This window comes from Acomys minous (assembly GCF_964271855.1).
Source record: "Acomys minous genome assembly, chromosome: 2".
In the NCBI taxonomy this organism is placed as follows: Eukaryota; Metazoa; Chordata; class Mammalia; order Rodentia; family Muridae; genus Acomys; species Acomys minous.
The window spans coordinates 41510496-41525760 of NC_140484.1; the positions used below are offsets into that span (position 1 = coordinate 41510496).

Consider the following 15265-nt stretch of genomic DNA (forward strand, 5'->3'; position numbering starts at 1 on the left):
CTTTTAGAGCTGTCAGGGGCCTTGGCAGAGAGGCCAAACACTAGTGGAGCCTCATTGTCAAGTTGTACTTTGCTAGGTAAAAAACAGGGTAAAAACGTAAAACTGCCTGATGACCTCACACCAGATGGCAGTTATAGAGGGAGCATCATCTATGGCGGAACCTTGAGGTGCTATTTTTGCATCCAAAGTTTGGACTTAGACTTCTTGTCTCAAGTCAGCAATGGTTTTGTGTGCCATCAGTGCTCCCCTCCCCCCTTGGCTTCTGAGTATTTGTGATAAGGCTGACTGTCATATCAGCACACCTAAAGTTACAGAGTAAAGCACTCCTTTGCTGTAGATCTTAGTGCTTATCAGAAGGCTGTGTTCCGGCCAAAGGAGACTCCATTCAAGGAGGCTAAGTAGCTAATAAAGACTCTAAGTCAGGAGGAAGTTTCTTTATCAACAGACAGGGACATCATCTTTATATGCAAATAAATTTTACATTTGTTTCTCTATGTAGTGTGTTTGTGCCACTCTTGTGAAGGTCAGAAGACAATTTGCTGGAGTGGAGTTCTCTCTATTAGCACATTGGCCCTTGGGATTGAACTCAGGTCTCCAGACTTGGTGGTAAATGCCATCTCACCAGCTGGGTTTTCTCTGTTAAATACACTCGCATCAAAGAAAAAGAATATGCCCTTTAAGAAACTAAACCCTGGTCCAAGAATTAGCTAACTAAGTGATTTCCTCTAATTCCTACCTTTGTTATGTTTGGGTACAGTACATTAAGCAGAACACGCTTACAGAATGCAAGTGTGTTAACAGAAAATGAAAGATATGTACACCATAGAAAATTAGTAATGAGCAATTTTGTCATACTGGGGAAACAGTTTTTAGCTCCCAGGAGACTTTGGCATTGCTCTTCATTTCATTCACAACTTCAAGCCTAGAGGCAACATGGCTTTCAAGAGAGGTAAGGCAGAGTATGAGGTGTGGTGTGAGGAGTGTGGTGTGTGTGCATATGTGTGTGTGTGGTGTGTGTGTGTGTGTGTGTGTGTGTGTGTGTGTGTGAGAGAGAGAGAGAGAGAGAGAGAGAGAGAGAGAGAGAGAGAGAGAGAGAGAGAGAGAAGTGTTCCAGAATCCTAGAGAGAAATCTCCAGGCCATGTCCCAAATGTGACTGTCAAATTGCAAGGTGCTGTGAGCAGGATGCCCATCATGATCAGGCAAGCAAATCCACTCAGTTTTGTCCCTTATTTGTGGCTGAGATTTAGATATTTGGGGGAATTATTCTTCTATCTGGAACTCAGCAACTTGTAGCAGCATAGGTGCAGATGGTCAGGGTGACAATTTACATCTATCTCTCTCTCTCTCTCTCTCTCTCTCTCTCTCTCTCTCTCTCTCTCTCTCCCTCCCTCCCTCCTCCTCCACTTCCCTCCCTTCCCTTCCTGCCTCCTTGCTCTGGAATCCATGGATGCTGAGTGTTAAGAGGTCTGTACAGAGGGACTTGCCGGAAGCTAGTCTATACCAACTCTCCAAAGCCAAGCAAAATGCCCAGGCTTCTCCCCTTACAAAACTAATGCCTAATAACATTGAGCATTTTCTCTAGAGAATTCTGATCCTAAATTCCATCAATATTTTGTGTGCCCCACCACCACCACCACCACCGCAAACAACAACAATAACAACGTTTGGCAAATCTGATAAGAACCATAGAGCAGGTCCTCAAAACAGATGTGTTAAACCAGCCAAATAAATACATCAATAGGATCCTGCAAAATGTATCCATTTGTCTCTTCTACCTTTTGATCTGTAACTTAGATATATTGTTATTTTGAGTTTGCAAAAAGAATTAAAATATAACATATTAATACGACATGCAGAATGCCATAAAATTTATTCTCCAAGTTGCCAGTAGAATTAAGCTTGCAGAGATAGTTCCAATGGTAAAACCATCCTGTAATGGGTTAATCTCAGACACATTCAACTAGTGTTTAGGAAAAAAGATAAGGAATGGAAGAAGAGGGGAAAGGGAGGTAGGAGTTCAGGACAGCTGCTCCTTTTATGGTTAAGCGAACCTTTTCATAAGGGCTAATTTTTCTTCTTACAACAAACCACTGGTTGGCACCTCACCTGCGAAAACGGAGAGGGGGAGGTTATAGAAGCTTGAACTGGGCCAGCCGCGGTTCCCTGCTGTGTCTGAAGTCACTGTGCTTTATTTAATGTAGACATGGTATTTCATCTGACTTCCTCTGTGGTCCTTTTTATATTACCGTCCTTCACTGTTCCCATGTCCCCATGGTGAGGAAAATGAAGCCCTCAGGGGTTGTAACCCAACACAGGAATGGTCACTCCCTTGGAATCCATACTTGTCCATCCTCTAGGACTGCGGGATAGTCATATCTTGTTCCAAGCGCGGAATTTCACTCTCCTGTCTTGCTGCTGCTGGGTATCAGAAAGGCCATCTCCAAAGTCAGCAGGCGACAGACTTTTGGCTTTGGTTGTTATAAGAGTGGATGGGACTTAACTGTCCTGTGTGGCAGCTTCTCCAGGGAACAGAATGTGCAAAATAAACAGTTGCTGAAAACCATAAAGAATTAGCGAAGTGAAAATCTCGAGTTATTTATTCGGCAATTGAGACAAGAGTGACCTTAAAATGCTTAGTCCAGGATGTTAAGAGTCAGGATGAATGAGTCTTTGCCGTGCTTCCCTCTCGTCATCGTCATCGTGTAAACCTTAGACTTTCCGGCGTAGTGGGAAATTAATTCAAATCCAGCCTGGCAGAGAAAAAAGGGATAGAAATCAAGACCCCAGTTGCCCTCTCCTCAGCCCTTTGGGGGAGACTGGCCTTGGCTGCCCCTACTCCGGAGGTTACAGCAGTGAGAACTGGGAGGCGCTAGGACCTGGGTGGCGCCTGGCTGAGGCCCCGCTCGTGAGGGCGGAGGAGTGGAGGAGGGAGATGTGGGAAAGGAGGGGTGCTCCGGTGGGCGGGGGAGTCATTTATGCGGAGCGGGCGCCGCTGCCTTCGCCACTCACAGTCCCCGCGCGCTGCTCGGAGCCGGAGGGAGCGCAAAGAGCGGACGAGCGGGCGCTGGGAGCCCGGTTCAGCAGAGGGGGCACCCGGCCGCAGCCTGCCCTCTGGCCGGTCGTCTTTGCGGTGCTCCGGGGCCCGAGAGGAGCTAGAGGCAAACGAGAGTCCAAGAGCGGAGCCCGGAGAGCCCACGGCGGTGGCGCCAGTCCCACTTCACTGCCTGCCTCCGGTGCCAGCCGGGGAGCGCTCGCCGACCGCCCAGCCCGCCCAGAGCCTGTAACCCTGGTCCCCGCTGTCCCAGGGATGGTCTAGGAGCCTGTGAGGGGCTCGCCGCTCCGCTCCCTTCCCTGGCTCTCCGCCTCCTACCGACCGCTCCCGGCTGCGTGCCCCGCCGGCCCAGGCCGGAGAAGTTAGTTGTGCGCCCCGCTTAGCGCGCGAGCCAGAGGGCGGGCGAAGGCAGCGAGGCGCCGGGACCATGGGTTGGGGCTCGGGGAGCCGCTGCTGCCACCCAGGACGGCGGGACCTGCTGTGCGTGCTGGCGCTGCTCGCCGGCTGCCTGCTCCCTGTGTGCCGGACACGCGTCTACACCAACCACTGGGCAGTGAAGATCGCCGGTGGCTTCGCGGAGGCCGACCGCATAGCCAGCAAGTACGGATTCATCAACGTAGGACAGGTAACCAGTCCCGGGTGGCTCTGGCTCAGCACCCAGCAGCTAGCTTTCGGGGGCTTCTTGTCCCCTCCGCTTCGACCTCTCCCCTTTTTCCAGATGTGCTTCGGCAGCTGCGGCCCGAACTCTAGGGCGATGCTCTCACCAGCGCACTGGTTGCACAGCTACACACATGCCCCGAAGTTCCCAGGATCCCTGTTTAATTTGTTTTTACAAGCAATGCGGGACAGGTAGGGTCTGTAGAAAATCTGGAGTGCGCTTGCACTGGTTCAGACTCTCTTGGACCTTTGGACCTGGAAAGTCTGGGAAATACCCCTGTGAGTGGCTATAGCGCGGAAGATAGAGAGACCTTCGGGAGTGAGAAAACCCCTAGTCCCAACTGGGAGGGAAAAGACTGGATTAATATCTTGGACTACGGAACTGCTGGGCTCTGGAGAGCTCAGAGTGCGCCTCCACTGGAGCGGGGGAGGGAAGGGGGCGGGACACTGGGAGGGAATCACGGATTTAGGGGGCTCTCTGCCGCTGTCTCTCTGGGCTCCCAGAGCTGAGTTGGGAGGTACCTGGGAGATCTTGAAAGCTGCTAGAGGGTTCCGTTCCAAGAATTTAGGGATCTTCTCTTGAGGCATGTTGTAGGAATGCTTTGACGAGGTGTCTTTGGTGGGTTTTCATTTGATTTGCCATGCTTGGGGAAATGCCAATACATTTTTATAGGACCCTTGGTAGCGCCACCGATTTGCATTCTGGTCTAAATGTCCCGGATATCGTCCTCTTTCCCATGTCCCTACCAGAAATGAGACTGGAGAGGGCTCTGTAAGTGTCCCCTCCTAGGGACCTCACAACTTCTTTGGGACTGATCTATGGAGGGGAACCCTGCCCTGGTTATGGCGCGACTAGGGTTGAGTGTAAAGTCAAGATGGGAGGGGCCACAGGGGGTGGGGTGGGGGACATTCACATGGTGTTTCAAGACCATGGGACAGGAAGGTGCTTATTGCTGCTGCTAAAACAAGAGGGTACCGATGCTTTCTGAGAACATTTCCTTTGAATTCCATGTCTAAGACAGCTCTCCCCCTGTCCCCACCATTGCTCAGGGCACTGGTGGCCTATACTATACCTGCTCCTAGAAATAAGCTGGAGAGCAGCCGTGAGAGTTCTGAGGACAGGAGGGTGGGGTCTTGCTCTTTACCCTCCTGGAGGGAGGGAGGATGTAATCCAGAAAAGCCAGAGGGCTGAGACCAGGGCAAGGGGGCATGGTTTATGTCCTATGCCCCACATCCTCCTTAGGTCCATTAAAGAAGTTAGGGCAGCCAGCCAGATTTTGTTGCCACAGTGCCTGACACCTGCAGGACAATTGCCTCTTGGGGCTCTGTTAGCCTCTTCTGAGAAAGAAACCCGGAGTCCATTCAGGTCTTAAACAGTTGAGCACCGAGTGCACCTCAGTAGTGCCAAGGGGGAGGCTAACAGACATCCCGAGCACATCTCTCATCTTTTAGGAGGCATTTCCAGTTCAGTCAACCTTAAGCATCTTCTGTGCCAGCCATATTTGGGAGGTCAAGTTCTCAAAACCACACTTTGTTCTTAATTTAAAAACCAACTTTGGTGCACATTTGTCATAGAGCAGATCAGAAAATTGGGACAGGAGGCCTACCCTAACATGCAAAGACACCGTGGGGACCTAAAACTCTGGTCCAGGCTGGCTCCTCTGTGCATCTTCCTGTTTAGAGAATCCTTCCTCCCAGTGTGCAGAAGGAAAGAGTAAAATACCCATCCCCCTGAATTCTGATTGGGAAGCTCAACAGACTGGAAGCAAATATCCAGTCACAGCTCATTGGTATTTAGTTTACAAGCACCCGCACTTGTTGATAATCAGATGCTTCTTAACTTGCAAGGGTAGGGAGCCACTTCTGCCCTCCTGGATTCAGAATAGAGCTGAGATTGCAGAATCCAACAGCGAGAGGGGAAAACTCATCCACTTTGAACAAGCAAACCTAACAGTGTCCTATAGCCTCTACTGACTTTTTACAAATGCCTTTATAGTGAAGGCCCAAGTTTTTTATGTTAAAAGTAAGACTAAGGAAGTTTATATATACATCATGAACTATTTAATGGAGTTTTTACTACCCCATTGTGGAAATACAGCCCTCCCAGGATTTACAAAGGACCACTGAATTGATGCAACAACTGATAAAAAAAGGTCCTCTATTGTACAGTGTAAAACATTTCTGTGTGAATCAGAAGAGCTTAAGCTTTGGCTGAGACATAGGTGGCAAATTGAGTTCCTCTGTGCAAGATCATGGCACTGAGAAGGCAGAATGTATTTCGTATTCAGCCTTTACTGCACTGACCTTTTAACACTTTAGACATCCTTTTGTTATTCTTTCTTTCCAGCCATAAACCAGCTGTGGTTCAGCTTAGGGCAGTAAATAATTTGCCAGTGTCTCTGGAATGTTTTCACGTTTTTACTCAGTTGTTCCGGGGGGGTTGGGGGCGTGTTATCTCATGAGTCAGAAGTTGGAAAAAGAACTTGTTATTATTTTTGAAGTCATTTATGATTGCTGATAGCAGTATACATATAGATTGCAAACTATATGTTGATATATACATATCATACATATACATATATATGTAAGGTATTGAATTTTCACCACACTAAAGTACAATGTTGGCTGTCTACTTAGAATATCAATGCAGTGTTTTGTGTAGTATGTTCTCATTTAAAGGTAATACTTCAGGCCTCGAGATTTCTGCTGAAAAAGCTTAGGTGGTTTTCTTTCCTGTTCGGGGAAGATAGGATGTTCAAAGTAATAGGAGAAGCCATCAGACAAGCTGAAAAGGACTTCTGGAAGGGAGCAGTAATGAGGGTTGTCTTGCTTCTGGTTATGGAGATAGCATTATGCTTTCTTGGTTTTCATAAAATGCTTCCATTTTATGAATGGTTTATGCTTTAACATTCTGAAGTGATGCCTAGCCACAATCGTTGTTAGCAGTTGTGATTATGTCAGCATCTGTCAAGTTTTGCTTGGTATGTCAGCTATGGGATGCCTGGAATTGGCAAGCTGAGCTCTGAGTAGGAGCCCCTGGAGTATCTAGAACTCCCAGGCCCTATTGCAGTGGTTCTCAATCTGTGGGTCATGTACCCTTTTCGAGGTAAGGAGCGGGGGGGGGGGGCGGGGGGCATCATATGACCCTTTTACAGGGGTCACTTAAGACCATCAGACATATCAGATATGTACATTATGGTTCATAACAGTAGAAAAATTATATTTATGATGTAGCAATAAAAATAATTTTATGGTTGGGGGTTACCACAACATGAACTATACAGCATTAGGAAGATAGAGAATCACTGCCCAACTGAGAAGCCTAAGCGTCGGAGATATGCATGGCTGTTGGCCTGCTTGGGTACGAAAGAAGGAGCCTTTGTCCTCTTATCACTAATCATATCCCCCGAGTCTTCAAGCTAACAGTCTGCTGATTAGGGAGTTGAAATGTAAAGGAATAAGATCAGATGCATATTATCAATTATAAGTAGAATAACTCTTTACAGAGAGGAATTAATCTCTGGCTATTTGAATCCAGGGAGAAAGTCTCTTGTGAACAGATGGATTGCAATGAGCATTTGCCGCACTTAGCCGTCTATGAATCGACAATAATCATTGATTCCAAGACTGAGATTACCAATAATAGTCTTAACCATTAGCTATATCAGGTCTTGAGCAAGTCTCCTCAAGGATAAAGCCACATGAGGATTTGCTTTGTGCTGGGCTCCCCAGGAGAGCAAAGGGGCATGGAGACTGCAGCAGCCACTAGCAAGGCTGTACAAGTGAGAAAGTCACTGAACTTAATGGTGCCCCTGTGCCTTCATCTGTAAAGTGATAAATCTTGAGATAATGAGTGAAGTAACGATGTGCTGCTCAGCACACAGGCCTGAATTAAAGGTTTGTTGGACTCGATACAGAGGAGAAATGTTGAAATAGCTGAGGCCTAAGTGTTATTTAGATATGGTGAAAGGAGGACATTTTTTAAATGGAAGATGCAAAATGTAGATGTGAGGAAAGTGAATTTTTCATGACTAAGTTAGGTGAGTTTTATACACAGGGAGAATGATTTTCAATTTCAACTAACCCTCTAAGACAGTTTAAAAATCGTGTTATGTTGAGCTAAAACTATGAAAGCTGATTTCCGTGGATGGTAGCACTTTTTCCCATTTATCTTTGTTGTCGCCCTTTAAATATAGGCCAAGCTTGCTCAAGATGGAAAGGACAATATGTGAAGAACAAGGGCTATGGCTATAGCTTAGTTGGTAGTATTGTACTAAGAGCTGAGCTCAGACACTAGGACCATGTAAACTGGACATAGTGATGCCTGGGTTGGAAGTTCAAGGTCATCCTCAGCTATATAGTGAATAGAGGGGTAGCATGAAACACCCTCTAAAACTGAACATATCTGAAGAGTGAAGAGTAATTACATTGTAAAGCGTTTTACCTTAGCAAATTATATTAAATCACATTTGAATTCAGATGTGAAAACTGCATGTTACTTATAGAAGTAAACTCAGAATGAGTTTTAAGGTTAAGCAGGGGGACGTCTGGAGCAGGAAGAACCTTGCTCAAAGATGTCATGAAGCTGCCTCATTAATTTTGGCCTGTGAATAATAGGATTTGGAAGTACTGAGAAATGCTGGAATGTGAGTTCTGGGTGTTCATGGCTAGCGTAGAAATAAAGGATGTGGCTAGCCTGGTTGAGTGTATGTAAGTGGACTGAGTTCCCATAGGAAAGCTGTAGGCATTTTGTAAACAGCCGAGTAAATGGATGGTTAATCCCACTTTGATCCCCATGTGATACATCTGGCCTTGCACAGGACCGCACTTCACACCCAAGAACCTCAGCCTTGCCTTGGCTAGCTGCTCTCACATGCCTTTTTCTCATGATGAGACTAAACCAGAGCAGAAAGAGCTTAAGTGAAAAAGGCCATCAGAGGCCATGGCCTGATAATGATGGAGTGTGGTGTGTGTGTGTGTGTGTGTGTGTGTGTGTGTGTGTGTGTGTGTGTGTGTGTGTGTTGGGGGGTTGTATTAACCTCATAGACAAAGAATGGGTTATATGAGTATATGAGGCCTTTGGGGCTCTGTTTAAACTTTTGAAAAGTATTTTTTGTGAGCCCCAAAGCCGTTGAATTTGCCTTATCACAGTCTTTCATGGGCTTGTATCCAGAGGTTTTAACATTAAAGGTCAGCCAGAGAACCAGGATAGTATGCTGGGAAAATGTCCAGAGAAGGGAGTCCTGACCCAGAAACGCCCCTTGGGATGGGAGGGGTATTTGTGCTATTCGCTCAATTTCTGTGAAGCAGAGCCTAGATTCTCCCCAAGGCTCAACAGTCTCACCAAGGCTGAACAGAGTCCCCAAGGCTGAACTGTCTCCAGGTATTGGTTTTTGTTTGTTTGTTTGTTTGTTTGTTTTTACTTTGCAAGCATCACTCAGCTCATTCATGTTGACTCAGTAGCAAGCTGACTTTGATTTCCTGTGTGATAGAAATGAATGCCTACAGACATTCACACATGTTAGAAAATCCATGCATGCATAGATGTTTATATTTTTTGTCCATTTTTGCTTCTATACAAATAAACATTGCACACAATTAGAGGTAAAATTATGTGTGTAGTGTTCACATTAATTTCTACAGCACACTGCTTTGCACCTGAGAGTACCAAAGAGAACAATTAATATCAATAAACGTGCTGACTTGAATGAGTCCTGGGAGAAAAGTGAGAGCAGGAAGAAAACAAGAGTAGGAGTGTGTGTGTGTGAGTGTGTGTGTGTGTGTGTGTGTGTGTGTATGTGTGTGCACGTGCATTTCCTTTTGCTAACTAACCTAACCCTCTGTTCCTTGTTTATAATATAGGGTACCACTGTTCAGCCCACCTAGGGGGACTGCTATTAGAGTCAGGAGTACTGATAATGAAGATGACTATTTGACTACAATAATGCACCGAGAGCATCTTGTGTTCAATAAGGACCCCAAAGAGTGACAGGTGCTGCTCAAAGAAAAATGAACAAACACTGTGTTCACTGGGGTCTTGTGGAGTGGAACAGTTGTGATTTTCCAAATTTCTGTGGTTGCCCTTTGGGGTGTAGTTGGGGGACAAAAGACAGAAGAGAGCATTGTACCTCACTTCTCTTAAACTTTTGCCTAAGAGCCACAAATACAGTTTTGAGCTTGAGGCAACTTAGCTTTGCAGTCTGTTGGCTGGACAGGCCTGGTGTCTACTAACTACGTACAGTGTAGGGGCTGCAAGACCTTTTAATCCAGTAATCAAAACAATAGCATCTTAATTTAGCCTCACTCTGAATGTACATGGAAGAATAGTGGGGAAGTAAAACCTGAAACATTGGAGGCCTCTAAAGAGTACAGAGGGTATGTGAGAAAGTAATATCCCACTCTCCACGGTGGCACTCAGAGGAAGGACAGCAGGTTACCAAGAAGAGACTTGATACCCTATGAGTATATACAGGGGGGAGGTAATCCCCCTCAGGAACAGTCATAGGGGAGGGGAATAAGGGGAAAAGAGGAGGGAGGGAAGAATGGGAGGATACAAGGGATGGGATAACCATTGAGATGTAACAAGAATAAATTAATAAAGAAAAAAAAAAGAATACAGAGGGTACATTCCTATACAGGTGTCCAGAACCAAACCCATGCCCCTTACATAAATGAGCTGCCAAGCAGGTAAAGGGCATGAGAATTTATTGGTTGAAACAGATCCACATGCCTTGGTACTCAGCTCTGAAAACAGCCAGTGAAATTTTTAAAACAGAATTTATATGGTCAATTCTGTTTTTTTTTTTTAATAGCAAAGCCTATCCTGACTTAAACTAACTTCATTAGTTACCGCCTTATTTTATTTTATTACAGAAATATTAATGAGTTTAACACTGGGAGTGTTTGCAATCCAGACAGAGGTGTGTCTAAGGCACTCTGGCATGTGCCTCCTAGTCAGTTCTTAGACATTTTGTGAACCTTCTTCAGGTGAAGAATTATGAATTCTGAACGTGTATAGCCAAGTTTCTTTTTCTTTTTCCTTTTTACAGAGTGATTGTGTGCTTGTCTAGATCAAAGGCCAGAGGTGACGTTAATGTCTGTGGTTCGTTTCCCTATGTCAGCTTCATTCTCAGGCCATTTTTGTTTTCCACAAAGCATCATGCGAGCCTTAGTAATTCTCTCACCCTGCAGTGCCATTAAACCACCCCCCCCAAAGGAAGGTAATGTGTTCTGATCATTGAATGGGGTCATGTACCCCACTTGGGCCGGTCATTTGTCCAAGGGGATAAGCAGTTCATGGGTGGGTCATTCTCGGCCACATGTCTAGCTTTGAAGCGAGTGAAATGTTGATCTCTGCTAAGCAGTCCAACATTTGGGGAGGGGAAGTTCCCTAAAGGAAAATGAAATTCTATTACTGGAATAAATAAGAGAAAACAGATGTGGGACAGGGATGGCCCCACTACTGATATGATTACGTAAGATGGCGAGTCCCTACGCTGGTTCCAGTGTTACAAGGATTAGCTATGCTATGCTTCCTGTGCATACGATGACCAGTGATACCTACCCTCAAGGAAGGGAGAGTACAGCATAGCATGTTGCCACAACAAACATGCCAGTCTCCCCAGGTGTAAGGACTGAGATATTTGCTGCGACTAGGGATTTTTACTCCCAGCTAGCTATCATTCAGGGGAGCTGTGGAGACCTTACCACTTAAGATGGTTCAGTTATGTCTGGGGAGTATTCATAATGAACTGGAGGAAGAAGGTGAAGGTGAAGGTTATTATTATTAATAATGAAATTGGAAAGATTTGGAAGTTCCTATGGGTGAGAGGGAGGACGTCAGGGCAGCTGCAATTACAGCTTCGGGACTTGGAGAACGTGGATTCATATGTACCACTTGGACAATCTGCGGGATCATTTTTAAGGAGAGAATCATAGATTAAACCTTAGTTTTTTTTTAAAATGTTGTTTATCATATTTTTTAAGGTACCCAGCATCATGTTTTGGTATATGAGTATATATGTATATATCTCTACTTATGTAGATGTATGCACACAGTGAGAAACAAATAAATCTGTCATTCTTTGCCTCTCTCCCCCTTTAATTTATTTATTAAAATATTTTATTTTAAGATTTTTGTGTCTGTGTGTGCCTGTGTGGGTGTATATGTGTGCAAGTAAAGGTGCCTACAGAAGGCTGAGGCATCAGACTCATCTGGAACTGAAGTTACAGATAGTTGACAGCTGCCCAACATGGGTGTTGGGAACTGAATTTGGCTTATTTGCCAGAGCCATACACAAGATTACTCTCTGGGTCATCTCTTAAGCAACAGGACTGCCTAAAATCTAGCCTTTTAGCTGTCAGTTTTCAATAAATAATACAGTATTATTCCTTTAGCCTTCCCGCTGTACACCAAGTCCCTAAGAGTTTCATCCTCTGTATCTTTACTCCTTTTGACTCCTGCGAATCATTTCCTCTTCCTTCTCATCCGTGACACCTGCTGTTCTACGCTGTTTCCAAATGGCTTGCTTTCACCTCTCTGGAGTCTACACACAGCTGCATCATGTGGAAGGACAGGTATGACGAAACATCCAGCGGGTAGCAGGGTAGTTAGCCCAGGAGAGAAGTGAAGGTCCCTACAGGTAGACTTTACCTGTCATTCACCTCCACGTGAACTGAGGAAGTTTGTAGGAAGTCCACTGTGGGAATGCCTTGCTGAGGGATGGCAGGTGGCTAGAGAAGGGGGACAGTGAAAGAAAGATGGAGGAATGCCCTCATCTAGGAAGCAAAGGAGGAAGGTAGTGGGTGAAGGGGAAAGTGGAGCAGGAAGGCGCTTTCTCAGAGGTCCCAGATGAAAGGATGTGTCCACCTGGGTCTGCAGCAGTGGGGTGTGCTATCCAGGGAGTGGGGTGGGGTGCTGGGGGAGGAACAGAGCAGGGTGTGCATGATTAACGATGGGGTCTCCACAGTTCTTAGCCAATGCTGTTTCACACTGGGGTGGAGTTGGGTTTTCTAGCCCATGCAGAGCAAGTGCAAAAGCAAGTGCAAAGCTGTTACCTACATTTCTGATTCTACAGACTTCTATCTGCCTGTCCTCTCCCTCCATCTTTCCCCCTCCAAGATAATGTAGTTAGGACAGAGATCTAGGATGAAAGACCTTTGAACCCTGACACCCTTCCTTCCAAGCTGGAGGACCCTAGGCAGTCATCTTAAGCTCTCTGTGCCTCGGTTTCCTCATGTGTAAGGGGAGATGATGACATTATTTCCTCCTCACAGCGCTGCTGTGAGGATTAATTAAAATAGCACCTGACACATGTTACATTATTAATAAATAATAAATGTCACTTAATCTTTAAGTTGTCTTAACCTCCGTTAACTCATTTCAGCCCATTAACTTCTTTTCATGGATGCTGTCACTCTCAAATATGTTCAAGATTAGAAATAAATGATGACTCTGTGTGTGTGTGTGTGTGTGTGTGTGTGTGTGTGTGTGTGTGTGTGTGTGATAAGAGTTCCAGAATGCATGCGTGTGCATGTTTATGGCTTTATTCTTCCACTAGCCAGTGAGCTCCTTGGATACAATTCAGGGCTTTGTTAACAGTTATGTCTTCAGCACCCAGAACAACACAAAACATAGTGGATATGTTAGAGTGGAAGCACAAAGAGTTTAGGTAAAGGGAGAAATTTAAGAAGGAGAAAGCAAGACAGGTGTGGTGGTACATGCCTGTAATCCCAGCACTCTGAGAGGCAGAAGCAGGCTGATCTCTGTGAGTTCAAAGCCAGCCTGATCACAAAGTGAATCCAGGACAGCCAAGGCTACACTGGGAGGAAGGGAGGGAGGCAGGGAGAGAGAGAAGAGAGAGAGAGAGAGAGAGAGAGAGAGAGAGAGAGAGAGAGAGAGAGAGAGAAAGAAAGAGAGAGAGAGAGAGAGATGATGGTGCCTCTGAATTCTCACAGGAATAAAAGTGAGTGGAGCCCCAGAGGTACTCATGTTGTGACAGAAAGGAAGTGATGTGTACAATGTCTGTGGTCGTGTCAGCCCCTGAACAGGTGAAGGGCACCCGCAGAGCAGTGGAGATTGTGTGGAAGTGATGTCTACCTGCTCCAGCCTTTGAAATATTTTTAGGAAATCATTTAAAAAAAAAGATAGGCCACTATAAAATGAATTTCCAAATAGCAACATGGTTATATGTTGCTTGTACTTATTGCTCAGTAGGTATTGATTAAACAGACAAGTAAAAGAAATGAATCATTGATTGGTTTTGCATCATTTCGTTGTTTATATCAGTGAGGTAGAATTTACTAGGTGAGAGGGAAGGCAAAAAGAGACTCTGTGGGCAGGAAGGAGCAGTAGTGCCTGAACACAAGAGTGCTGATGTGAGATTGTTGAACAGTGTCTAGATGGAACAGTAACTGGTGGGGACAAAGGATCAGGGTGGCTGTAGGGCTGTAAATTAAAAAAAAAAAGACAGCTAGTTCAGTAAACGAATGATTAGAGCCATTCCATAGGGGTCTTGTTGTTGTTTATTTGAAACAGGGTCTCTGTCTATCCTGGCTATCCTGGAGCTTGGAGTAATCCCCCTGCTTCTGCCTCTCCAGTGATGAGATTATAAGCATGAGCCACTGTATGCCCCACCCCAGAGGGTTTTCATAAGCTGTTCTGTTTGATGATAAAGGTCCAAGGTGTGTCATGAGTGGGTGGCCAGAGAGACAACAGCTGAGAGCTGGTGAGTTGGAAGGGGCCAAGAAGTTGAGGCTGAGATACTGGAAAGGGTTATCAGTGTGGGTAAGATGGGGATTGGAGTGATTTGTGCAGGTACCCCCACTGGGCTGATAAATGTGAAGTTTGCCGCACATTTCAATTCTCTCTGGATAAATGTAGGCATTATCTCTGCTTTCCACTACTGTGTGCTATTATTTGCACCGCAGGTCCTGTACCAACTTAAGGGATAAAGACAGACACATAGGTGATTGCTTTCAACTCCCAGTGTGTGGGATCTTTTTTTTTTTTTTTTCTTATTTGACTTAGAAACTGAGGATTGCATTGAACACTGAATATAGGAGAAACAGTGTACACAGAGATTGTAAAACCAGAAATAACACTCAGAGTTGACTTTTTCTTTTGGTGTTAATGATTTTTCCTGGGGCAACATGAGCAAATGACTTTTCACCCCAGGTAGGGCACAAAGGAGCTCTTCTATGACAACCTATTTTCTTGAACCAGTTTATTGACGTTACTTATAGGAACATGAGTGAGGGGTGATTTGCAGGAGTGTGGATGAGTGCCCCTTAGCACGGTGACCACTGAGACCATCCTAGCATGGTGACCACTGAGCCCATCCTTGCATGGTAACGACTGCATCCCTGAAGCTCTGTGTACAGCTTGCAGACAGGCCCACTGAACAGCCCTCTCTCTGGCTCCTTGATGCTTGGGGAAGGGTTTTGTGAATCTTGTAACTGTGTGTTTTTTCAGCCTTGTGAGTCACACTAGCTCCCTGACTCTTAGGAGCCATGTTCTTCCCTTCAGAAATGATTCATTCAGCTTGGATGCAGTG

General features: G+C 45.5%; 1 protein-coding gene across 4 annotated transcripts in view; it reads left to right on the plus strand.

Annotated features, from left to right (window-relative positions):
* The first annotated feature begins 2970 nt into the window (after nucleotides 1-2970).
* PCSK5 (proprotein convertase subtilisin/kexin type 5) overlaps nucleotides 2971-15265 on the plus strand; it is a 440201-nt gene continuing 427906 nt past the window's right edge. For 3 of the 4 annotated variants that reach the window (XM_084770008.1, XM_084770009.1, XM_084770010.1), the window contains exon 1: nucleotides 2971-3678. In XM_084770008.1, coding sequence (XP_084626134.1) covers nucleotides 3481-3678 — 198 coding nt within the window. In that variant the 5' untranslated portion in view covers nucleotides 2971-3480. The remainder of the gene's footprint in view (nucleotides 3679-15265) is intronic. The other variant, XM_084770011.1, reaches the window with a different exon arrangement.